The following is a 27,685-nucleotide window of genomic DNA, read 5'->3' as shown; positions in this document are numbered from 1 at the left end:
TTTAATGCCAACCATCTATGGAAGAAGACGATAAGGGTGAGATTAGAGGATTTGGGGGATCGCGGATACTTGACACTTCAGAAATATAGCATTGAATAACCACTGACTCTTGAGCTCAAACCACTGCCTCCACACCTAAAGTACGTGTACTTAGGTGAGAATAAAAAATTACCTGTCATTATTTATGATGTTTTGACAGAAGAAATGGAGGACAAACTGCTGAAGGTCTTTAAAGACCACAAGAGGGCATTTGTCTGGAAGGTGGCAGACATCAAGAGAATAAATCCATCAATCTGCATGCACAAAATCCTGATGGAAGAGAAGTATTCGCCCCTTGTGCAACCTCAGAGGAGACTCAACCCAAAGATGCTAGAGGTAGTGAAGGCTGAGACTATCAAACTTCTTGATGCATGCATTATCTATCCTATTTCGGATAGTTCGTGGGTAAGTCTTGTTCAGTGTGTACTTAAGAAGGATGAGATTACTATGATCACTAATGAGAAAAATGAACTTATTCCCACTAAGACTGTTACGGGGTGGAGAGTGTGCATATATTATAGAAAGTTGAATGATGCCACCCGTAAAGACCACTTCCCCTTCCCTTTATTTATCAGATGTAAGAAAGATTAGCAGGTCACGAATTTTATTGTTTCCTATATGGGTATTCGGGGTACAATCAGATTGTTATTGCACCTGAGGACCAAGAAAAAATCATTTTTACTTGTCCTTATGGCACCTTTGCGTTCAGGCGTATGTCCTTTGGTCTTTGTAATGCCCTTGTAACGTTTCAACGATGCATGACTGCTATATTCCATGATATGATTGAAATTTTTCTTGAAATATTTATGGATGACTTCTCTATTTTTTGTCCAATTTTTTATGAGTGTTTGCAGAATCATAACTTTGTGTTGATGAGGTGTGAGGAGACAAACCTGGTGTTGAATTGGGAGAAGTGTCATTTCAAGGTACAAGAATGGATTGTGCTAGGACTCAAGATTTCTAAACAAGAGATTGAGGTGAATAAGGCAAAAGTGGAAGTCATCAAGAATTTACCTCCACCGGCTTTACTCAGTAAAGGGTGGTAGAAGCTTTCTAGGGTATGCTGGTTTTTTCCGGAATTTCAATAAAGATTTTTCTAAAAACGCTAAGCCCATGTCTTCTTTAATTATGAATGATATGCCATTTGATTTCAATTCTGAATGTCTGCAGGCATATGAGAACTTATAAGAGAGTGTGGTGACAGCTCCTGTTTTGGTGGCACCTGACTGGGATCTGCCCTTTGAGGTAATGTGTGATGCTAATGATTTTGCGGTTGGTGCTGTTCTAGGCCAAAAGAGGAACAAGATATTTCACACCATATACTATGCAAGTAAGACTTTAGATGAAGCGCAACGGAATTATGTAACAACTGAGAAAGAATTACTTGCAGTGCTATTCGCTCTTGATAAGTTCCATTCATTCCTTATTTTGTCAAAAATCATTGTTTTTACTTATCACTCTGCACTCAAGTACTTGCTTGCTAAGAAAGAGGCCAAACAACGATTGATTAGGTGGATTTTACTTTTCATGAGTTTGACCTCGAAATAAAAGATAAAAGAGAGGTAGAGAACGTGTTAGCTGATAATCTTTCTATGCTTAAGCATATTAGAAAAAAATGTGTAAATGATGAGATAGATGATTGGTTTCCTGATGAACAGTTGTTAGTCATGTAAAATTGTCCATGGTATGCATATTTTACTAATTTTTTTGTTACAGGCTCACACCCCCCAAATCTAACATTTCACCAAAGAAAGAAATTCTTTACAGATGTAAAATATTAATTTTGGGAGGAACCATTCTTGTTCAAAATTTGTGCATATGCCATGATAAGGAGATGTCTGGCGGAGGAAGAGATGGGGAAGATTCTTAGTCACTGTCATGACCGCGAGGTATGTGGTCATTTTCGACCAACACGAACGGCAACCAAGGTAATTGAATGTGGCTTTTATTGGCCAATTCTTTTCAAAGATGCACGTTCATTTGTCATTGCTTGTGATAGATGCCAGCGCACAAGTAACATTTCAGATCGTCATGAGATGCCTTTCAATAACATTATTGAGTGCGAGGTTTTTGATGTTTGAGGGATAGATTTCATGGGACCGTTTCCAACATCTTTCACAAAAAAATACATTTTGGTTGCGGTTGACTATGTCTCCAAATGGGTGGAGGTGGAATCATATGTCACGAATGATGCTCAAGTGATACTGAAATTTTTGAAGAAAAACATTTTAATAGATTCGAACTCCACGAGCTATCATTAATGATGGTGGCACCCATTTTTGAAATAAGCTTTTTGAAAAACTTTTGGGCAAACATGGTGTCACTCAAACCACTCACAAGTTCGGCCATACCAAGGAAACGAAGGAAGGCAAGTCACGACCATTGTGTTCAACATCTAGGCACGTCCAAGTGCTGCTAAATCGACTGAAGCAGTTGTCCAAAGGCTCAAATTTGTTTTTCCCAAAAGCTCGACCAAGTTCCGTCCAAGGCTTGTTCGTAATATGGTTAGTGTTCGGTCAAGATATGTTAAAGTTCAAGCGAGTTCGAATCACCCATTGAACAATTTTAAGTGGGCTTGTATATATTTTAAATATTATTTATGTTTTAAAATTCGATTGTATACTTCATGTTTTGGTATAAACCATTTGTTTTTGTATTTGTCTTTTGCTAAGTTCAGCTTCGATCCGTTTCGTTCCGTCTATTTGTTTCGATTATGTCTCTCCGCTTTGTTTGAAGCTATATGATATGATCCGAAATGGTGCATCGGAAAAGTCTGTGAGGGAAAAGGCCCCAGATGGAGCCTGTCTATAGGAGAAGGCCCAAGAGGAAGCCCGAATGCGAAAAAAATGCCCCCTAGAGGGAGCCCATTTACAGGAGAATGCCCTAGAGGGATCCCAAGATAAAAGATAACCCATGATCATTAAAATGTGTTGCGTCTAATAGGATCTAATAAGTTTCCATTCTGATACGTTTTGATCTGATAAGAATTTTTGACATGCTCTGTGTCTGGTTCAATTAGTTCTTCATTCTGTTCATTTTTATCAATTATACTGTTTTTGGCTATGTGCTATGAGGCATATTGTTTTCAATTTAATTGTTTAACAATGTCAGGTGTCACCAATGTCTTGGTCTCGGTGCGTGACATTTGAATGGTATCAGAGCCCCGATGTTCATAATCTGGCTGGGAGTTTGATAGACAAAATTTGACGAAGCAAGAACCCATGCCTCCCTACGCAAATCATTACGAAAAATCAAAGTCACCTCCCATTGTTTAAATTTTCAAATTCGAGCTATCGCCATTTGTTGGTATATTTGAACGACCTATATCTTCGCATAGAAATCTCAAAATTCGATCTCGTCCATTACTATATATTTTCAGTCTATGGAAAAAATTCTTAACTTCCCAATTTTGGAAAATCCCACGAAAAATTTTGACCGATCCAAATATTTTACTTGTCTAATGTAATAACTTTGATTTTTTTTTTTGCCAGTATTCTGATTCTGAGCCTTGTTATTAGATTTATTTAGGAGATGGCCACCCCTCGTACTCGTGCTCAAGCCGTCCTTCGCATATGTCATCTTACCATTGACAACAAAACCCGTGAGATTGCAAACCTAAAGTCTCAACTTGCTAGAGAGAAACTAGAGAAACAGGAACTCCTGGAGACCAAGGACCTACTTATCACTGATGTGCAGCGTCTCACTCATCATCTTGATCGAGTTGAAAGCCATCTGGCCCTAAACCCGCTTAACCCATCTCATGTGATACGACTAGTTGCCCTTAACCGAGAGTTGATGGAAATGATTAATACTAAGAAAGACTTTGAAAATCGCTCTTGTCACCAGCATGAAGACATTGCTAGCAAGAAAAAGTGTTACATAGCCAAGCTTCAAGACACTATGGATAGGCTACAAGAACAAAGTAACTATCTGCACCTCGTCGTGGAAAACATGGAAGAAGAAAATGCGCCTATGGATGTAGTGGAAGAAGATAGTGATGCTGGAGACTTGATAAACTGGACTAGTATTATGCTTGTAATAAAAATATGATATGAAAAGAAATAAAGTGTAATATTTCCTTTTAGATAAAAACTGTCATTCTTGTTTGAATAAAAATCTATTATGTAAACCTACAATTTAAATTTTTTTCACCCTCCTTAGGTATAGGACATGGATGCCCAAGCTATCATCAGCGAACTTCAAGAACACTCGGGATTAAGGATGCGGCATATAAGGCATTAAAGGAAGGAACTTCCAACTACAAAGAGATAACTACCAACTGGATGAGAATAATGTATGCTTGGAAGATGACCTTTACCAAGCTCGAGAAGAAGAGAAGAGATTGTGTGAAGAAGTTAGACGCTATACTACTTACCACATGGAAGCTGAACGACAACATGAAATCACAAAGGAAAAGTTTGAAGTGTCCCAAGGAAGGTTTATGGCACTCAAAGATCGAGAACACGAGCTTAACAAGGCAATTTACCGATTCCAGGTAAAGATAGAAGAACACGAACTCAATGAACCAGTAAACCAATCAACAATTCAAGAGCTTGAAGAACACGTGAACACCCTAAACGACCACAACACACTTCTAGAACATTATATCGATCAACTATAGAACAATATGATCAATGTGGAGGACCTAGAAGAAGAGCTCGAAGGAAACCCCGAGAAGAATCCTGTGTAAGAAGAAGTTTTTGGAGATATAAGAGATGGAGAAGTCTTAGATAATTAGGATAGGAACCCTAGAATAAGAATCGATTGTATTAGGGTCAATTGAGCTACTCACTTTTACTATGTACCAACTTGACCATATGTATTTTGAAATATTAATGAAAAATATTTTTGTTATTCCTTAATTACTTTCTAATTTACTAAAATCATATATTTCTGATAAACAACATAGAAAACTCTATGCTTATAGGAAATGGAAGGCAGAAAACAAAGAAACAATCGTAACTCACGCCATGCCAACCGCAACGAGAGGAAAATGAGAATCTGCCTCCACCCCCACCACCAAGAGTTAACCTTAGCCAAGGAGACATGATGACAATTGCAACTATTGTAGTTGCAACGCTACAAGGGTTTGTGAACCCAAAAGCCAATGCCAACCAACCACCACCGGAGCCTCATCCACGTGGAATTAAATACCACTATGAGTCCTTTCTAAGAAACCGAGTCCCAACCTATGATGGAAACCTGGATCCAGAAGTTAGTCACAACTGGCTCAAGAATGTGAAAAACCAACTTCATGTACTGGAAATCTTTGAAGAACTCAAAGTAGAAGTGGTAGTGCCATTCCTCGAAGACAGAGCATGCAAATGGTGGGAAACCATCTCACCAGCCCTAGCTGATGCTGAACATATTACATGACAGATATTTCGAAGAGAATTCTTGAAGCAGTATTAATGGCAGAATTCCGTTTGCAAAAACTAAGTGAATTTGAGAGCTTTAAGCAAACTGCAGATATGATAGTGATAGAGTATACATCAAAATTCAATGACCTCGGAACTTATGTCTCAACCACCATGGCCGACGAGACTTTGAAGATGAACCTTTTCAAGAAGGTCTGAGCAGTCGAATACAGTCGACCTTAGCTGTATGCAAACCCACAAATTTTATTGATTTAGTGGGAGCAGCCACGAGCGTTGAAGATTTTATCTCAAGAAATCTCATTGATTCATGTCTTAAAGGAACAAAAAATTCAGCCATGGGAAGAGCTAGAAGTTGGACATAATTAAGATGTAAGGAATGGCCATTGAGGGCACCAAGGTGACCCTTGGTTGTGGATAAACTTTGACCACTTGGAAGCAACTTCGACCATCGATCTTGGGCACTTAGAAGGCCATATTTCGGCTGAATGGGTTGGAGTTCAGTAGCCATTTTCAGCCTATAAATACAGCTCTTAGATTTGTCAAATTGGGTTAGGCCCGTCGGGCCGGCCCGCACCGCTATAAAAATTTAACGAGTTGGGTTGATAAAATAGCAGCCCGTTTGGAGGTGGGCCAAATGGGCTGAGCCCGTTTGGGTTGCGGGCCAAGACGGGTCGAGTCCAAACGGGGCGGGCTGGCCCGCCAAATTAGGATAAAATTTTATATTTTTAAGTTTTAAGTTTTATATAAAAATTGAAATAAGTTTCATGCGCCTCCATGTCTTGGAACAAATATATTGATAATTTACTCTTAGAACAAATTTATTGATAATTTACTCTTACAACAAATATACATAAAGAAAATAGAAAAAGAGAAATTTACAGATATACATAAATAAAACAAAAGGGAAGAAATTCTTGTAAATTTTATTCATGAATCTTAAAATAATTTTTAAGCATAGCAGTTGTTTGTGAACCCAAGAGTGGTTTCGTTTGAAGTCAGACGAGTTTCAGTGAAATTTTGTGGACCCGACGGAGGTTTGCTAATTATGTGTATTGTTGAAGACACAATATTTTTTAAAATTTACAACCGTCTCTTTCCTCGACTTTATGTTCTCTTCCATGTCTCAATCTTCATGTTTGATTTAAACACTTTACTTTTTATGGATTATGTTGTATACTTTCTTAATTTCTTATTTCAATGTTTTTAATTATTTTATGAAACTATTTGACTGAAATATGTTTAACATTTTTTTCTTAAAAAATAAGCGGGTCGGCCCGCCTAACCCTCGGCCCAAAGTGGGTTGGGCTGGGTTGACCATTCAGAGGCTCGCCCCGCCCCGCCCCGCCTAATGGCGGGCTGGCCTGCTTCGCCAACCCATTTTGACATGTCTAACAGCCTTACATGCTGAAGAAATGTTATCGAAGAATTCTCCCAAACCACTCACAAGTTCAGCCATACCAAGGAAAAGAAGGAAGGCAAGTCGCGGCGATTGTGTTCAGCTTCTAGGCACGTCCAATTGCTACTTAATAGACTCAAGGCGTTGTCCAAAGGCTCGAAAATTTTTGTCCAAAAGCTCGACCAAGTGCCGTCTAAGGCTTGTTCGATATACAGTTCGTGTTTGTTCAAGTTCAAGTGAGTTTCGAATTACCCATTGAACAATTGTAAGTGGGCTTATATATGTTTTAAAGATTACTTATGTTTTAAATTTCGATCGTATACTACATGTTTTGGTATAAACCGTTTGTTCTTATATTTGTCTTTTGCTGAGTTCTGCTTCGATCCGTTCTGTTCCGTCTATTTGTTTCAATTTTGTCTCTCCGCTTCGCTTATTTTTGTGTTGTTCCCTTCGATCTGATTCGTTTGAAGCTATATGATATGATTCAAATAATGGTGCATCGGGAAATCCTGTGAAGGAAAAGGCTCCAAATGGAGCCCTGCCTATGGGATAAAACCCCAAAGGGAGCCTAGATGCGGAAAAATGCCATGAGGAAGCTCATTTACAGGAGAAGACCCCAGAGGGAGCCCAAGATCAAGGATAACCCATGATCATTATAATGTGTTATGTCTAATAAGATCTAATAAGTTTCCGTTCTAATATGTTTTGATCTGATAAGAATTTTTCAATTAGTTCTTCATTTTGTTCATTCAGTTATGTTGAATTATGTCATGTTCAAAAATCATTTTTAAAGATATGTATAATATATTATTCTGGTATTCGATTGATCATCACTTGCTAAGTGTTTTCCCAGACGCCCACCCCTCTTACGTCCCTCCCCAGATAATAATGAGTAACATGTGGAAGAAATGAAACAAGATCAATTCTGAGGTTGATGAAGAAATCGAGAGATATGAAGACCAAGTTCTTGATTGCAAGATTTCCGGTTACTCGTATTAGTTTTTGCATTTTGCACTTTCCTTTGTAAGAAACAGCTTCCGCATTATTTGCATTTTTATATGTATAGACACTGAATTTTTATCAATTAGACCGATTTTGACTATTTTATACGAGGCTTATTGTTTTTAGTTTAATTCACCGACCCCTCGGTCTCACGACGTGTAAGAAGACTATTCAATAAACCTTATAAACATGTATTTTTTGTTTATATAAAATTACTTTCCCACTAATTATTCACTAATTCAAACTAATGTAACTAATAGATAACCTATGTTATATATTTTGAAGACATATTTATTTATATTTTTTGGTTATAAATTAAGACATTAAAATATTTTTAAAACATGGGTTTACCAGGTACCAATATTATTTTGATCATAATAATATTTTTTTCCCATCCGATATTTCAATTACCTGATTATAAGTACCCTAACACAACAGAACTCGACCCAAACATGACTTTATCGGATACCGATATTATTTTGATCATAATTGTATAATTTTTTCCACCCGAGATTTCGATTAACCGATTATAATTACCCTAACACATCAAAACTCGAGCTCCATGGATCGATTATGCTGTCATAGTGGTCCTCGTGTCCGATGGCTTTTCCAACATGTAAATATAACGATGTAAAGTTCATATGCAAAACAGCCATGATTCTTCACTGCGCTCCTATCACAAACACCTCGTGGATTCCAACTCCACTACCTGTACTCTCCATTCTCTTCCGCAATTTTACCACACCGACCCATTATTTTACTCCCCTTTCTCCATCCAAGGCATCACTATGTGTAGACGATGAGTGCAATGATTTTCTACCTTGGCTGGAGCGCAAGGCTGGGAGGGAGATTTCGTCGCTACTTGCCATTGGAACATCCTCGTTTGGAAGGTCTCAGAAACACCAAATTTGAATTGTATTTTGTTCTTGTTTCAGTCCTTGAACTTCAGTTTCATATTGCAGATCATTGTATGCATCTGACTATATAAGAGCGGGGGACTGCATTCTGAAGGTTCCATATAGTGTGGTATGTTGCAGTATACTCTGCTCAACAATTCGATAATGTAGTTGTTGTTTTAAATCAGGGTAACTTAATTTATGTATTTTGACTCTGCAGCAAATGGCCCCAGATAATCTCCCTCCAGAAATCAGTTGCTTACTGGGAGATAAAGTTGGTAATGTTGCCAAAGTTGCTTTGCTAATTTTGCTCGAGCAGAAGTTGGCACGGGTGATTAAGCTACTGTACTTGAATGGTGTTCCTGAGTGTTCATTTACGAACGATTGGATATGCACTTTAAAAAAAAGAATGATTTGATATGTTGCGTCCTTTGGTATCGCAGAATTCTGAATGGGCACCTTATGTTAGTCGCCTACCTAAAGCTGAGAAGATGCACAGCACGGTGATTGCATTTATCTATTTGTGAGCTTTTAGGATTTTAGGTTTTTATTTTAGAAGTTGACCTGGTTTGTATCTGCCATCTCGAAATAGATTTAAATACAAGTTTTTATCATGTTGTAGTCCCAGCCATTTCAATTTATCTGGTTTTTTTCTATGACCGTCCGTCAAAGCAAACTGAATGAGGAACTGCAGGAAGAAGATAACTTTATTTCTCCCTAATTCTTGAGTTCAGTTTCCCCCTTCTTCCTTTTTGTTCATGGTTCTTTTTTCTACTATTAACAGAACTGTTGCAACCACAATTAAAGAACTAAAATTATATTGCAAATGGAATTGAAATGATTTCCCAGAGATAAACTCTGTAAACAAATCCCTAGCCAACTGCCAGTAAGTTCCCTAGTCTAAGCTAGTAAAAAAAACAGTCAAGGAAATAACCGAATGAATGTCCCCTCTCTTGCCTCAAATTTTATTTTACTTCTCCCCTACGACAAAATTCTTCCTATTACTTCAAACTCTTGGCCCTAAATCTAATACCTTCGAGCCCTTATTATTTTGGCCCAATACATTTATGTCCATAACAATACCGTCATCTTGTAAAGCAGCCTTCTCCTCAAGGCAGAGTTTTAGAACTTGATTTTCTATGTATTCAGCACCTATTTTTCCCTCACTTGGTTATAATGACTTTATTCAACATCCAATTCTAGTTCATCATAGTCTGCGTCTTCACTTTCTGGACCATCTAGTAAAGCATCTCTGTTTCTGTGTGGTAAATAATGACACCAGAGAAAGTTCTCTTCCATTTTGATACTCATACTTCAACCCTCTCTTTCCGTGCATGTCATTTTTCATTTCAGCTGCAACCACTCTTCTTTATATTTTCTACCACCTTCATGACCTCAAAATATGATCGAACCAGAGCTTGAGTTGCAATAGCAAAGTTCAATTCTTTCTTGTGCTCTTTTGAAATGGTCAAGCTTTCACAAATCGATGCCCTAACTGGTGATGGGCCAATTTTCCAGCCTTGATGGCAGTCCCTGATTATCATGCACCCGAGGTGGTAACTTGAATTCAAATAAGTAATCATAAAACACAAATCATTGTTCCATCTCTGTTTGAGCAACAAGTATGAACGTATACACAAGCGCTCATGCATAATAGTTGGCTCAATCTCATAACCTAGAAAAACCAAACCTTCATTACAATCCTCGTTCCTCATCTTGTCTACGGGAATTCCCTTCCATGCTGTTTTCGCGTTCCTTTGTCTGCCTCCTACTATTTGACACAAGGTGATATACCCATTTAGTTTATGAGTCTTTATCGTTTCTTTGGGCCCAATTTCGTCTATGACAACTAGCCCATAGACATGCCCATGAACGTATCGCCTTATCTGGTGGTTTCTTATCCTTCCACATGAATCCTTGGATCTTAAGCACTATCCGATGAACACAAATAATTTGATGATGACTTGCAAACAGATCCCAATACAAGTAGGAGCTTCCATAAGCGCGTGGATCGTTCTAGGCTTATTTTTGATGAAACAAGTTTGTTTATGTTCGAGTGGATGTTTCGTGCTACAAGGATGAAATCAATGGAATCTGCAGATGCATATCCAATTCCACCCATAGAGATGATGTTCATATCTTCAAACTGATATCCTCCACTCTTTATGCCAAAGAAGTAATAAAGCTTTTCTGGAACAAAGCTAGAAAGTCCAGATTTATCTGATTCATCATCACGTTGCAATTGCTTTTCGATCAACAAGTTTTCCTCCTTGACAGTTTGCCAGTTTGATTTCTCTTTCTCCTCTCTCGTAAGCATTTCTGTCAGATTTACCTACAATTTGGTTCTTAAACTCATTCTCTTCCCTCTTAGCTGCACACGTACCCAATATTTCCAAGGACGGCTCCTCCAAATCCACGAGACATGGAAATTTTTTCATCGCCTTGGTCATTGATATTATAGTCTCATGTAATTTCAACACCATCGTACCTTATCTTCTGCCATATTCAACATCTTATCTTCCAAGGCATCAATTCTCATGTCCAGCTCTGTGGTTGCCATCTCTTCTTCCCTTCCGATCGACATCCGAAAGGTCGGACCAATTGTCGCAACCACAATTATAGAACTAAAATTATATTGCAAATGGAATTGCAATGATTTACTAGAGATAAACTATGTTAACAAATCTGTCACGCCCCGGGACCGGGGTTAGTCGACATTACCGTTGTTTTACAACCACACAATTGAAAACAACAAGCCTCGTAGCACAGTATAAACCAAAACCAATCTATTATTCACAAAATCATAAAATCGTCGTCTTTACAACTTAAATAAAAAAATATGCGGAAGCGATAAACCATAGTTATTTGGGGCGCAAGGCGCACTAAAGCGCTAGGGTGCCTTGGGGCCTGAGGCGCGAGGCGAAGCGCACGCTTTATCGAAGTAAAGCGCATTGGACACAAATTTTAAAATTCAACATATATAAATTATTTTATTCTATTTAAATTAAATACTTTTCACAAAAATAACAAATAATATAAATAAAAATCAATTAACAGATAATGTAGCATAAATCATAACAAAAAAACAAACTCCAATCATCTAAAATTCATTATTAAGTTGTAAGTGCATCATAGTATATTTAGACGTTGAGACTAGAGAAAGGCCGCTGCAGTGCTGCACGCAAGACGTAAGACGCAGATGACAGAACCAGAAAAAATTTGAGAATTGAGACGTAGAGACTAGAGAAAGGCCGCTGCAGTGCTGCACGCAAAGTCGTATACACAGAGAGAAATTGAGAGGTCGCTAGGGAGAAAAACGGACACATGCAGGGCTTTTTAAAACATAAAATAGGGATTTTGTTTGTAATTGGGCTTTAAAATTTATTGGGCTTTAATTATATGTATAGAATCGTATCATAAATGGCTTTATTGGTACAGGCGCACAAGCGCGCGCCTTTCAGCAGAGGCGCGCCTGGGTCGAGGCGCGCCTGGCTGCTCCTTTTATTACTATGCGATAAACATAAACTAAACTTTAAAACTTATGGGATAACTCGGGATCTTCTACCATCCCCAAAATTGGTCATGCTCATTTTCATCCATTTGTTCTTCGTTCTTATCTTGGTAGGGAGGAAGTAAAGGGTGAGTATTTTGGGAAATACTCAGCAAGTCAAGTGGGGCCGTTCGAGACATATAACAACAAATACATATACTTGAATTCAAATTGTACATAGCATTTCATAACACGAATCATAACGGATATTCATACTTCATTATCGTAACATATCATGCTCGTATAACATATTCGTTTCACATAGCACTGAAAGTTATTTCATTTCCATGGTTTCCTGATACCAGTCTCCTATATGTTAATCCTCTAAGGTTATGTCCAATATGTTAATCCTCTATGGAGTGAGGCCGTACAGCGGTTACCATCCCACCGTATAAGGGTCATAGTTCGGAAATCCTTTCCCATATCCAATCGAATCCTAACAGTGCTTTGAACATATAATTTGACAAATCTTGAAGAAAACATATCATGAACAAAGAATTATGCTCGAACGAACTTTCAAAAACGAAATAATTCATACGCAACATATTTTTAAACAACCCCACTTACGAAGAACAAGTGTGGCAAACAAAAACTCACTTACGAAAGAATATATACATAACAAAAGCCCACTCACGAAGGACAAGTGTGCAAATTATAATATAGTAAAAACCCACTTACCGTATTTTGAAGGCTAAAACACAACGTGGAGGGTTGCTGCGTTGGTTGATCGAACTTTTTTCTCGGTCCGGATTGCGGCAGAGCTTCGCTACTCGGCAGAAATCAGAGAGGAGAGTTTCGAATATTCAAGAGAGAAATTTCGAATTTGAGGTGTGAAGCTTTCGAATGAAATGGGTTGGTATTTATATGGGGGTGGTGAAAATCTTATAATAATTCGGTTGATATTCCTTCCAAAATTTCGAGATAATCATTCCATAATTTGAGATATCTATTCTATACTTAAAATCGAGCCATAATTAATAAGATTTCGTGTATATACATTGAAATTTTTGAATTTATGGCATCTGGATTGGATGGATGAACGTAGACTGCTTTCTGGTACATGTTCGTGATGTATCTGGACTGTATTGCAAATTTGCTAGCTTCCTTGTTGAGAAAGCTGCCTTGTATGCAATATTTCCTTCTAAAGTTGATTGATATCCAGTCTTAATTGAAATTAATAAATGATTTGCACTGGATTTTGAATTTCATGTATTTATTGGCTTGGAATCTCCAATACCATGTATTATTTAATATTTTCGAATTTATTATAACTCGAAAATAAATTTTTATACATGTCTATATTTCCAAAATTGCACTCCCAAAATTTTGGGTTCTCACAAAATCCCTAGCAAACTGCCAGTAAGTTCTCTAGCCTAAGCTAGAGAAAAAAACACTCAAGAAAATAACTGAATGAATGTCCTCCTCACTTGCCTCACATTTTATTTACTTTTCCCTACGTCTAGATTTGTTGCCCCTTTACCCGAGCCACTAAACAAACTAATAAGCATGCATAATTAAACTTGATAACTACAATTAAACAGTGGAAACCAAATAACTTAATCATCTTACAACCTAAATGAAAACAAAACAATAATCTCAGTTTTAATCATTAATACAATGAAATCGAAATCATAATCATGCAGGAGAATACAAGAAACAAAATAAAACCTCCACGACGGATCACCACCGAAAACCCAACTGGTCTAGCCACTGCTCTGGCCGTCTGAACCGTCCAACCTAAGACCTATCTAGTGGAATGAGGTGTCCAAAATGAAAACAAGGACATGAGCGACAATCACCCAATATAAGAATGTAAGAGTATACAAACTGATACGATGCATGTGAAATGCAATACGCTCAGATATCGAGGTTCAAGTCAAGAATCTCATGTTCAATCTAGAGACGTCTGAGTGTGTAGTCTCTGATCTTCCCTAGACATGTTTTGGCTTCCATACTCTTCATGAAAATGTGAATACAATGTCCAGGGTCATCACAGCTCGCGGGTCCTGTCGGACACTGTAGCTCTCGATACCCAACCGTCAACAATACAGAACAGGGCTGAGCGACCCCAACAAAAGTGGTATATCTTAAAAGATATCAGATCCAACGTGATATGTCATGAATAATATGTCAAAGCAGTAAAACATGTATCATGCAACAGATAAATATGCAACATATAAGTGTCTATACTACGCTTGGATATCTCAATGAATACATCACGCACTTCACTAAAATAATCTGACATAAAGTTTACAATTATGAACCTAGACAATATCAACATTTTGAAATTACTGTCATACCAGATCAAGAATCACTAAACACGCTTCAAAGTTAGTCCTAATGATCCTTAAATTAAGGCTTTAGGATATACACGCGTTTCGTCAGCCCACTGATGACGTCTCGATCTGTATGTCCCTGTTCACCGACCCCTCCTCGAGTCAACACTAGCTTCGAAGCTTCCGGACACTAACTGACCTAGAAACTTGCTAGAAAACCAAAGGTATATGGCTAAAACTCGAGAGAGAGTAGCTGAGGAAAAGCGGTGTTGGAAACGACTGAAATTAGTTCCCATTTATAGGCTGCATCCGGTCCAGTTTAGAAGATCTTATCTGCCACGTGTTATAATCTCATTCTTCTAGTTGGATTTATCGGGATAATGTAATCTGATGTACATTTAGTGGTCCACTTTAAATTCAGTGGATCTCAACATGTTGATCTTCAATTAATGAATTCTTTAATAATGCTTAATTAACAACTCTTTAATCATGTCTTAATTATTAATTTAATCAAATAAGGATTCAGATCATTACAAGATTTACTATTACTTGAAACTCTTGAGCCTAAATCTAGTACATAGGGCCCATATTATTCTGCCTCAATACACTTAGATCTGTAACAAAAACCCATTGGAGGATTACGGCAATGAATCTGGAGAATATAAAGTTTTTCTATGGTGGTCTCAGCTATGGCTGTGGCCTTAAATTGCATTAATTGTTTTTTGGCCTCATTGTGGTGGTGTATTTTGAGGGTATTTCCTTCCCGTATGGTTTAACGGATGACAAAAAGCAGTTCTTCTCATTGGAGTTTTCAGTTTTCAATTGGTATGCACTTGTAGTTAGCGGGTGATCTTTGGCGTATCTGCATGTTTTGTGGGAGGAGTCACAAAAATTTATTCTAACTTTATTATTCAATATGGTATTCATCTGAAGGTTTAATTTAATCTTCATTGGCTTACATTAATTTGAATAAAAGATGGTTGGATTTCTGCAAAATTTCCAAGACGTTGAACTCTTTCAAACCATCATATTTTGTGGGTGTGAAGAGAGGTCGGGTTTCCAGTATCCCACAAAATTCTCTTTTAAAATTGGTGCGTTCCTTCACCATTATTGGTGTATTCTGGAGCTTTCTAAGGCAAAAAAAAAAAAAATGATAACAAACTTATCAAACCACATGTTTCCAACCAGATAAGTAGTTATATAAAGAAAATGCAATCTACTTCTTCCTGTATTTCTTCTTCTGCATGGTCCATAACAGCAGTTCCTTTGTCTCAATTTTTCAACAGTTGATCACTCTTCCTGCTATGGTTTTGGTATTCTTAACGAGAGAACTTCCGTATAGTTGTACTATGTCTTTTCAATATTTCAAAGCTATTGTTATTTGTTACTCAAAGGCAAGGTGCATAACATGCATTTGATGCGAGTGAATCTTAGGAAGACGAATGTCCATTTAAAATCATCAGTTTAGAACTTTTGATCCTTTTGTCCCAAGAAACTCAATCATTTTTGTTCCTCTTTATATTTAACTCAGATAATATAAGTTGGTGTTTCTCTACTGCTTGTTGGAAAATAATGGAACTCCAAATTCTTCATAGTTGAGTCTAAAGATAATTCTTGGGCTGTTGTGATTCTGACTCTGGTTAACGAGCATGCTTTTATTGATACTTTTGAACATCATTTTATTTTTAAATGTAGGTATTCTGGAGTAATGATGAGCTAGAAATGATTCAGCCCAGTGCTTTATACAGAGAAACACTCAAACAAAAAACTCAAATTGGAAAGGACTTCACTGCCATTAAAGCTGTTAGTTTTTCGTTTATGGTGCAATATTGATTATTATCTGATAGCTCCCCCAATAGCTTCACAGTGTTTTGTTTATGATTTCTTGAGCAACAGCTCTATGGTTGATGAAAACGTTAGTAGTACTCTTTGAATCTAGTGACCGTTCAATAATCCGTTGTGAAAGTGAAACGTTTCACTAGAACAATTAAATTTGCTCTGTTAAGTGAGTTATGATAATCCAAGACACTCTGGATCTTAATTAGTAATATGTGGTAACTAGCAATGTTGACTGAACATTGTTAATTGATGATTGTGCGCACAACTTATTTGATGACTTTTTTATGTTGTCCTCTTAATTAATTTTAGTTACAAAAATCACTTGTGCGTCCAAAATATTGTTGTTTTTTATAACGATGGTATCATCAAATTTGAGCATAATATATATACCCGACGACAGAGATAAGGCTACGAATGAGATCACAACATTTTCTTTTTCTGTTCATATGTTAATCCGTTTTTCATTTTTCCTGGGTTTCGTTTTCTGTATGTTAGGAACTATATTTCCAAGCGACTCAAGCTCAGATAGAAATCTAAATTCAATCTGATAATCTGAGTATTTTTACTCAGCCAAGGGTTTTTTCCCTTCAAAAAGAGAATAACTCTTGGCCCTAGCACAAGCTAGCCTTAACAATGGAATAAATGAATGAATGTCTCCTAAGAAATTCCTCTATTTAATCCCTCTCCCAATTAGATTCTTCCGGTTATTTCGAGATATAGGAGGTTTGTGCCTCTTCTGTCCCATTTGGTCTAGTCCCAGTATAATTGAGTCCACATTGTGGGAGAGTGGTAAAATCACTTTCAAAATAAAAATAGGATTATGTGTATAATTGTAATTATTTAGCCAATATATATCACAGATTTTGTGGGATTTAGATTGAGGAAATATTCTCTAAGATTAGATATTAGATCTTCCTAATTTAGCTCCAAGTTATTGTGTATATATATCTTTGTAAACCTCATTATTCAGAGAATAAGAAATATGTTTTTCTCTGTATACGTTTGACAGTTTTACTTGCAGACTTTTGATGGATTTCATTATGGTGTTCAAGATATCACACTACAAGAGTTCGCATATGCGTATGGATTAGGTGAGATTTTTAATTTCATGGATTTCCACTGCTCCAAAAGACATGCATAGGAGTAGCGGGATGTGCATCTTTGATAAGTTTAGTCCTGTTTTCTTTGGTTCTAACATATTCCTTTCTTGAGCTGCACGCCGACGCCAAAATGGCCTCACAAAAAATTCTTGAAATCTTTTGAAAGCACTCTACCATACCTAAAATCAATAAACATTTCTACCCCTGCATGTATAATAATCATGTCATAACTCAGAAGTTCGGCTTATTTATATTGAACTGTAAGGTAGTGTTTATCTGTTGCTATGCCTTTGTTTGTGTCTCCATGGAGTGATAATGCTGATGGCAGAAACATAACAGAGGTTAATTGTTGAGGTAATGATAAAATGTTATGTTGAAGAGCAAGATGCTAGTTGGCCACATGAGAGATTTTTGACATTTTGTTGAGAGTACTTTTTCAGGAACTTATTCAGGCACAACATAATAATGTATCTGATTGTAGTTGAACAGAATTGATTTTCTACATGTCAACTCTTCATGTGCTGATGTTTTCTTTAAGTGTCTTTAAGAATATTATCTAGGATCCTGGAATAAGCATAGGAGCTAAATAACAAAATTTACTCAAACTAGTTGAAAATCTCTGTGACTATTGAGAACATAAGGGGCCTCAAAATGACATTTTCAAGTCATAACGGAAACAAAGTAATTATAAACCATTCAAAGCTTTCTCTATCCTCATGTTTGTCAGTACCGGTTACGGTGGACACCAGTGAACTGATTTTTTCTTTAAAATGACTCAATCCTTCCAATGTAAGTGGGCATATTTGTGTCTTGCTGTTTCATGTAACTATGTCAAACACAATTTTGAAACACAGGACATCACTGGTATAAGACCTTGGGCTTCGGTCCTTGGTTTAGAACATGCCTTGTTAGAGAAAGAGTGACCTGTGATTTGGATTCAATAGGATTCTGCAGCAAGCTACCGCAAAGCGCATCATCTCCTTGCCACCATTGCAAGTGAGAACTGCTCATAAACCTTCTATCTCAAGTTCATCAATGATGAATGATTCTTCTGCTAGTTACACGAAAGATTGTCATTATTTGTGGAACCAGAAATATTTGATCATTGATCACAAGTTTTGCCACTCTTCTAAACTCTCTAAGATGAGAGTGTGGACAGAGCCACACCCTAAAGAATATGAAGCCTGCGTAATGTACAGATTACCAAAATAATATCAAACAAATCTTTTATCAATTGTGTCTTAACTTAGCTGAATCTCGCCATTTGGTTACTTATCAATCATTGTTCAATTTACGTGACTTGTAAATTTCCAAAATTCCAAAACCAGATACAGATTTCTGAATAGCTGACTAAAAATAACTTATTGAGAAGAGGAGCGAAATGTTGAGTATCTGAGTCATGAAAACAGGTGACCATGATTCAGCTTACTACCAACCACCTGCAAAAGCAGAACACCGCTAAACGTGCAACTCAACTATCTATGTCGAAATAGTTAGGATTTGATAGGCTCAATTTTGAACTAAGATCTTATATTATTGGTATGACAGGGTATTTCCTAGATTTAGTGGGATTTGATTTTACTCATTTGATCTATATAAAATGTACTAATCCATGACTTTAAAGAATAAGAATTGGTGAATTATTTCTCCATATATTCTTGGCCTGCCATATTGTTCTATATGGTATCAGAGCGTCTAGGTTAGAATCGGCCATGAATTTCAAAGCAGCCATGGTCGGCACTGGTTCTAGTAGTGAAGGCGCCAGTTCAAGCAGTGACATTGGAACCCAATCGCATGTCACGCCCCCAGATTCTTCTCTTCAAATAACGATCCACAAATTGAATGGGAAAAATTACTCGGAGTGGGTACAATCCGTCCGGCTTGTGATTGATGGAAAAGGAAAGCTAGGATTCGTGAACAACAAAGTGAAAGTCTCGGGTTCCACTGACCCGAGATACCAGCAATGGCGTTTCGAGAATTCATTGGTCACTGCATGATTGATCAACTCGATGTAGCCAGCAGTCGGTATACCATTCATGTTCTCGGGTATGGCATATGCAACAAGGTAACAAAGACGTCACACCTTACTATAACAAGTCGATAGTTCTATGACAAGAATTGGACCTCCTTGATGCAGATGAGTGGGAGAGTAGCAAGGACTGCACCCGCTACAAGGCAAAACTAGACCGACTCAGGAAGTTTGTCTTCCTTGCGGGATTAAACAAAGATCTGGATGAGGTTCGAGGACGTGTACTTGGGTGAAAACCTCTGACCAGCCTTCAGGAAGTGTTTTCCGAGGTCTGGCCAGAAGAAACTCGAAGCACGCCAAGTGATGCTGAAACATTCTGAACACACCATGTTGTCTGAAGGTTCGGCCCTTGTGAGCCGAGAGACAGGTTTTGATGGGTGACCATTTTGCGAGAAGTGCAAAAAGCCATGGCACACTATAGAAACATGCTAGAGAATACATGGGAAACCAGCCTATCTTAAGAAAAAATTTGGCACCAATAGATCGGATACTAGTGGTCGAGCTCTTCAAGCAGGTGGTGAAGATTTTGGAATGCTCTGACCCTCTTCATATTTTCTTCCCTTCACCAAGGATCAGTTAGAGCAACTATTCCAATTGTTTGATTCTAGACATGATAAATCCAAGCCCTTATGTTCCTTGGCCCATACAGGTATTTATCCTTGTGCAAATGTTGCTAATTCGACCACTAACAGTTTATGGATTCTAGATTCCGGAGCAACAAATCATATGACTGGTTCATTGCAAGTGTTCTCCACATATGTCCCGTGTACAGGAAACCAAAAAGTTAAACTTGCTGATGGCTTTGTTGCATCTGTTGTAGGGAAATGAACTGTTGTTATTTCCTCTTCTTTGACTCTTACAAATGTGTTACACGTTCCCCCTTTATCGTATAATCTCTTGTCAATCAGCAAACTCATCCACCCTTAATCTTACGTGTCCTGTCATATTTTTGTCCTCTCATTATGAATTTCAGGGCCTTGCCTCGAGGACTGGCAATGCTAAATAAGATGACAGCCTCTACTTTCTTACTGACAACTCTTTCTTTGGTCGACATGATCGAGACTAGTATCTCAATTCTCTTCCCTACTCAAGTGTTGATTATATTTTATTATGGTATAGTCGGTTAGGTCATCCGAACTTTATTTATTTGAAAAAATTGTTTCCAAGTTTATAAATAAAATTTTTTCTACTTTGCATTTTGAATATTTTGAGTTAGCCAAACATCATCGAGCTACTTTTTCATCTCAACCTTATAAAAAGTCCTCGCCATTTACAATGATTCACAGTGACGTTTGGGGCCCATGCAAAGTACAAACACTTACTGTTGAACGTTGGTTTGTATCTTTTATCGATGATCATTTACTTCTGTCTTGGGTTTTCTTTTTGAAAGATAAGTCTGATGCAGGGGTCATATTTCAAATTTTTTTCCAAATGATTCAGATTCAATTCCACACTAGGATCAAAATTTTTCGGAGTGATAACGGGCGGGATTACTTTATCAATATACTTGGCAAGTTTTTACAAGAGCAAATGATCATTCACCAAAGCTCCTGTCCCCATACAACTCAATAAAATGGTGTGGTTGAACTATAAAACAAACCTCCTTGAAGTTTCTCGAGCAATTAGTTTTGAAACTATAGTGCCTAAGTATCTTTGGGGAGAAGCAGTTCAACAACCACCTATTTGATAAATAGACTACCATTTAGGATTTTGAATTTAAAACCCCGTGAATATATTCCAATTTTTTTTCCCAATACACGCTTTCTAACTAAAATCCTTCTGAAAATATTTGATAGTATAGCGTTTGTTCATAACTTTGATCCTGGTATCTTGAAACTGGACCCAAAGGCATGAAAATGTATCTTTGTTGGGTATCCTGCCAACCAACGGGGATACATGTGTTTTGACCTTGTTACCAAAATTTTTTTTATCTCCATGGATGCAACATTCGTTGAAGGCAAGTTTTTCTACACGCCTAAAAATGATTATGAAGTTTCCCACCAAGCTGTACTGTGACAACAAAGCAACCATTAGCATCGTTCACAACCCTGGTCTTCACGAGGGAACAAAGCATATCGAAATTGACAAGCATTTCATAAAAGATAAACTTGAAGAAAGAGTTATCTGTATTCCTTTTTTTCCAAGACTATTACAAGTTGCAGATATCCTGGCTAAGGGCCTATCCAAACAAACCTTTGAAGAACAAGTGAGCAAGTTGGGGATGATGGATATTTTCACACCAACTTGAGGAGGAGTGTCGAAGTAGTTAGGATTTGATAGGCTCAATTTTGAACTATGATACTATATTATTGGTACGATAGGATATTTTCCAAATTTAGTGGGATTTGATTTTAATCGTTTGATCTATATAAAGTGTACTAATCCATGACTTTAAAGAATAAGAAATAAGAGAATTATTTCTCCTTGTATTGTTTGTTGTATAATCTGAAGCAATCAGCCAACTGACAATACTATAAGTGCCAACAGAACTTGCTAATAGAAGAGGGTAAACCCAATTCTCCCCACCTATTCATCTGAAAAACATGAACCAAATGACAAGATACCTGAAGCAATACAGACTGTTTTTCTTATTATCTTCCAATAACAATATACAGTCCAACTATATATAGTTGATGTGATCCCATCAACTAAGGAAACAGAATAACAAAATAAGGAAACAAAATAACCTAAATCAAATCAAATCTAAATAACTAAGGAAACAGAATAACAAACTAAGGAAACAGAATAACCTAAATCTAATCAAATCTAAATAATAAATAAATATTATTCTTCTACACTCCCCCTCAAGCTGGGGGTTGTATATATTATGCAAACCAAGCTTGGAGTTTAATTCATTGAAAGCAGCTCTTGGAAGTGCTTTGGTGAGAATATCAGCAATCTGCTGTCGTGTTGGAACATAACTGAGTTGAACAATTTCATTGTTCACCTTTTCTGATATGAAATGTCTATCGATCTCAATATGTTTAGTCCTGTCATGATGGACATGATTCTTGGCTATACTGATGGCAGCTTGACTGTCACAAAACATCTTTACTTTGTCTTGTGTCTGCACCTTGAGCTCTTTTAACAGCCTTTGAAGCCACATTCCTTCACAAATTCCTAATGCCAAGGCACGGTACTCTGATTCAGCACTACTGCGAGAAATAATAGCTTGCGTTTTGCTTCTCCACGTCACAAGGTTACCCCAAACATATGAACAATAACCAGTGATTGATCTTCTATCTGTTAGTTCTCCTGCCCAACTAGCATCGGTGTATATTTCTATATCCCGATTTTTAGACTTTCTAAATAGAAGACCGTGTCCTGGAGTCATCTTCAGGTATTTCAAAATTCGAATCACTGCTTCCATATGATCCTCATTTGGATCATTCATGTGTTGACTTACTACACTGACAGAGTATGCAATGTCAGGTCTAGTATGAGATAGATAGATGAGCTTACCAACTAGTCTCTGATACCTTCCTTTATCCACAAGGCTGCTGTCCTCACTCCTGATCATCTTCTTATTAGGATCCATAGGCGTGTCAACAGGTTTGCATCCAAGTAAACCTGTTTCACTTAACAAATCTAGTATATATTTTCTTTGGGATATGATAATTCCTTCTTTGGAACGAGCCACTTCCATTCCTAGAAAATACTTCATGTTCCCAAGGTCCTTGATATCAAACTCCGCAGCCAACATATTTTTGAGACTGATAATTTCCTCTGAATCATCTCCTGTCAGTATGATATCATCGACAGATACTATGAGAATAGCAATTTTCCCTCCTGGTTTGCTTTTTACGAACAATGTATGATCTGCCTGACACTGGTGATACTCATTAGCGATTACAACCTTAGCAAACCTATCAAACCAAGCTCGTGGTGACTGCTTCAGGCCATACAAGGACTTTTTAAATTTACATACTAACCTGCTGTTTGGCTTGGTTTCCATCCCTGGAGGGATAGTCATATAAACTTCTTCCTCTAAATCCCCATTCAGAAAGGCATTTTTTACATCAAGTTGGTGAAGAGGCCAATCCAGATTCACTGCAAGAGAGAGTAAAACTCGAACTGTGTTGAGTTTGGCAACTGGAGCAAATGTCTCCTGGTAGTCAATCCCATATGACTGCGTGAAACCTTTGGCCACAAGTCTAGCCTTGAATCTTTCAACACTGCCATCTGCTTTGTATTGTACTGTGAATACCCACTTACAACCAACTGGGTTTTTGCCATGTGGCAGCTCTACAAGAGTCCATGTCTTGTTCATTTCTAAAGCCTTAAACTCTTCTTCAACTGCCTTCTTCCATGCTGGAATCCTTAGAGCTTCCTGTACAGAATTAGGCACTTGTATGCTGTCAAGTGTTGAAATAAATGTTCTGTAAGTAGGCAGCAACTTCCCATAGGCAACATGCTTCTCAATAGGATGATTAGTGCACCCTCTAACGCCTTTCCGGTGGGCGATTGGCTGATCCAAATCATCAATCATATAATCATCATGGGCAGGAGAGTCTGGTGCTGATGATTGAGAATTCTGAGTTGGAATGATGTCCTGTATATGCTCGATGTGTTTTCTCCTTCTATAGACACGTAGTTCGGAGTTGTGAGTGTCGACTTGTGGTTGTTTTAGATCAGGTGGAGCAGTTTCAGTAGTAGGAGTAGCCAAGGTTGGAACTATTTCAGGCCTAGGTATGGACACAGAAGTGGACATTTGTTGGGCTGGTGCTGGAACTATTTCAGGCTCGAGAAGATACACAGGAGCGGGTATTTGTTGGGCTGGTAAATCATTGATATCTAGGAAAGGATCCGAAGTCCGGGTTTCCCCCTGAAAGTCGGATTTGGAGAAGTAGGGCTGATGTTCAAAGAATGTTACATTCATGATGTTGTATACTCTTCGAGTGATTGGAGAGTAACACTTGTAACCTTTTTGGTTGGAGGAGTATCCAATAAATATACACTTTAGATATCTTGGATCGAATTTAGTGCGATGATGTTGGTGAATGTGAACAAAGGAAGAACATCCTAAGATTTTGAGTGGTAGATATGAAGAAAAGGACTGAATGTGAGGATATGCATTGAGAAGTGTCTTACGGGGGGTTTGAAATTTTAAGACTCGGCTTGGCATCCTATTGATGAGGTAAGTTGCAGTAAGAATGGCCTCTCCCCATAAATACTTAGGGACATTGTTGGTGAACATGATAGCACGGGCAACTTCGAGTAAGTGTCTATTTTTCCTTTCCGCCACTCCATTTTGTTGTGGGGTATCCACACAAGAACTTATGTGAATGATACCGTGTTTGGAAAAATAAGATCCAAGGACAGAGTTGAAGTAATCCTTAGCATTATCAGTCTTAAGAACTTTGATCTTGCTCTGGAATTGAGTGGATATCATGGTGTGAAAGGTTTGGAAGATCATGGATGTTTCTGATTTTTCCTTCATGAGAAAGGTCCAAGTAATTCTTGTGTGATCATCTATGAATGTAACAAACCACCTAGCCCCATTAATATTCTTGACGCGTGCGGGTCCCCAGATATCACTATGAATTATAGAGAATGGAGATGAAGGTTTGTATTGTAAGCTTGGATAGATACTTCTTGTATGTTTAGCAAGTTGACAAAATTCACATTGGTAAACGCTTGAACTTTTATTAATGAATAGATGGGGGAACAACTTTCCTATATAATCAAAGTTAGGATGACCAAGGCGAAGATGCCATAACATAACTTGGCTTTCAACAGACGCTAAATTAGAAAAAGACACAGAATTTGGGAAACACTTGACTGAATTTGATGTAGGACCAAGGCCCGGTGAGTGAACTTGTCTACTGAGGAGATTATTTCCTTTGAGCAAATACAGGCCATCATGCATCTCAGCACTGCCAATCACCTTCCCCGAATCCACTGCCTGAAAATCACAAAGATTGGAATATAACTTAGTCACACAGTTAAGATCCCGCGTAAGTCGGCTGATAGAAATCAAATTACAATTCAATTTTGGAACATAAAGAACATAAGAAAGTTGAAGGTCCTTTGTCAATTGAATTGATCCTAATCCTGCCACAGGTGATAAAGAGCCATCAGCTATTCGGACTCCAGAATTATTCGTGCACGGCTGATAATTTTTTAGGAGGCTGGAGTCTCCAGTCATGTGATCTGAGGCCCCGGAGTCGATTATCCATGGCTGCAAGGATTTATTTTTGACAATATGAGCGTAGGGCATGATACCTTGGTGTGCAAGAAGCACCGTGTGTGACTCGGCAGGTGCTTGGGATGGTTGTCGGGGGCTCAATGTTTGATTTAGCATTTTCTGCAGTGCCTCTATTTGCTCTCTAGTGAAAGGACTACCCTCGGTACTAATCTCTGTGGTGGTGGCATTATTTGCACGGGTTTCTCTCTCAACCCGAGTGTTGGATGACTTCCAATCTACTGGTTTGCCGTGTAATTTCCAGCAAGTAGCCTTGACATGATCCAGTTTCTTGCAATGGTCACACCAGGGCCGTCCCTTGCCAGACCTATTGGGTTGAGAGGAATTGTGGGTGAATAAAGCTGAGCTTTCCACTCCGGATTTACTTTCTGTTAACATCAACCTTTTCCTACTTTCCTCTCTCCTAACTTCTGCAAAGGCCTCTCTAAGGTTAGGAAATGGCTTGATTCCCATGACTCTCCCCCTGAGTTCATCTAGGTCTCTATTTAGGCCAAGGAGAAATCGAACTGTCCTTTTCTGCTCAACAATCTTCTTATACAGTGCAGAATCATCAACACACTTCCAAGAATATACTTCGTATAGGTCTAGTTGCAGCCAGTAGCGTGTGAGAGTGTTATAGTATTGAGTAACGCTCATATCCCCTTGTTTAAGATCATACAGTCTCGTCTCAACCTCAAGTAGTTCAGAGGTATTTTCTGTGCTTGAGTATGTTTCAAGTGCCGCTTCCCATATGTCCTTGGCTGTTTGTGAAGTAGGAAACTGTCTTCAACTTCAGTAGCCATGGAATTTATCAGCCAAGACATAACAAGGTGATCATCAATCTTCCAAGATTGGTGTTTGGGATCTGTAGTCTGCGGAGCCGCAGTTTCACCCGTGAGATGTCCATCTTTCCCTCTACCGCAAATATACATGAACACAGATTGTGACCAATGAAGATAATTCTGGCCATGGAGTTTGTGGTTTGTAACAATATTAGAGGAGAAGTCAGGGATGGAGGAGATTGGGGAATTGACTTTGGAGGAAGTGACTTCCGAGGAAGATGCATTTGATGTCATGCCGTAGTTAGTGCCGTATTTAGTCATGCGTATGGCTGAACGACTAAGGTCGAAGAAGGGATGAGGGCTGCCGTACTAATAAGAATGAAAAGAGGCGGCTATGGACGGCTTCTGCCGGACGAATAAGAAAGAAAAGAGGCGGCTATGGACGGCTTCTGCCGGACGAATAAGAAAGAAAAGAGGCGGCTAGGGTACCGAGATCGGCTCTGATACCATGAAGCAATACAGACTGTTTTTCTTATTATCTTCCAATAACAATATACAGTCCAACTATATATAGTTGATGTGATCCCATCAACTAAGGAAACAGAATAACAAACTAAGGAAACAGAATAACCTAAATCTAATCAAATCTAAATAACTAAGGAAACACAATAACAAACTAAGGAAACAGAATAACCTAAATCTAATCAAATCTAAATAATAAATAAATATTATTCTTCTACAATACCGACTGAACTTGTAAAACTTGAATGTTTCTGCCCAGACAAGGAATTTTCTTTGTTTACAGAAAACTGACCTATTATTGTTAGCCCTAGAAGAACATTGAACATAGAATGAAAGAGTAATATTTTGATATAAATATTTGAAGGTATTATTTAATAGAAATATAATAAACATCTAGCATAGCTGACGTCATTAGTTCACATACGATCAACTTCTATCGGCTAGACTAGAACACTTTTGGTGGCAAGGTCACATAATATTAGTTTTTTAAGGCCTTGACTATTAATTTGAAAATTAAGCATAATACTGCAAACAAAATATTTTGTTATTTGTCCTGGGATTAAATCACTTCTGTCTTTTGGTTTGCCTTTTTGGTGAATAATCTCGTATTTTTATCTCTTCATTTTACACTTAATCTCGTTCTCTGAATTCTTAGGATTTTAACTATAGTACGCTGTGAGATGGTTTAAGAT

General features: G+C 37.8%; 1 protein-coding gene across 6 annotated transcripts in view; it reads left to right on the top strand.

The window, feature by feature from the left end:
• Positions 1 to 8,295: 8,295 nt before the first annotated feature.
• The window catches only part of LOC142526344 (ribulose-1,5 bisphosphate carboxylase/oxygenase large subunit N-methyltransferase, chloroplastic), a 30,474-nt gene continuing 11,084 nt past the window's right edge, over positions 8,296 to 27,685 (top strand). The window contains exons 1-7 of one of the 6 annotated variants that reach the window (XM_075630669.1): positions 8,296 to 8,705; positions 8,778 to 8,841; positions 8,932 to 9,042; positions 9,155 to 9,214; positions 16,233 to 16,340; positions 17,398 to 17,467; positions 18,331 to 18,472. In XM_075630669.1, coding sequence (XP_075486784.1) covers positions 8,416 to 8,705; positions 8,778 to 8,841; positions 8,932 to 9,042; positions 9,155 to 9,214; positions 16,233 to 16,340; positions 17,398 to 17,467; positions 18,331 to 18,472 — 845 coding nt within the window. In that variant the 5' untranslated portion in view covers positions 8,296 to 8,415. The remainder of the gene's footprint in view (positions 8,706 to 8,777; positions 8,842 to 8,931; positions 9,043 to 9,154; positions 9,215 to 16,232; positions 16,341 to 17,397; positions 17,468 to 18,330; positions 18,473 to 27,685) is intronic. The other 5 variants (XM_075630668.1, XM_075630670.1, XM_075630671.1 and 2 more) reach the window with 5 other exon arrangements.

The sequence above is a fragment of the Primulina tabacum genome, chromosome 15 (assembly GCF_025594145.1).
Source record: "Primulina tabacum isolate GXHZ01 chromosome 15, ASM2559414v2, whole genome shotgun sequence".
NCBI lineage: Eukaryota > Viridiplantae > Streptophyta > Magnoliopsida > Lamiales > Gesneriaceae > Primulina > Primulina tabacum.
The sequence above is the reverse complement of the archived record's forward strand: the minus strand, read 5'-3'. Positions and strand labels throughout refer to the sequence as shown.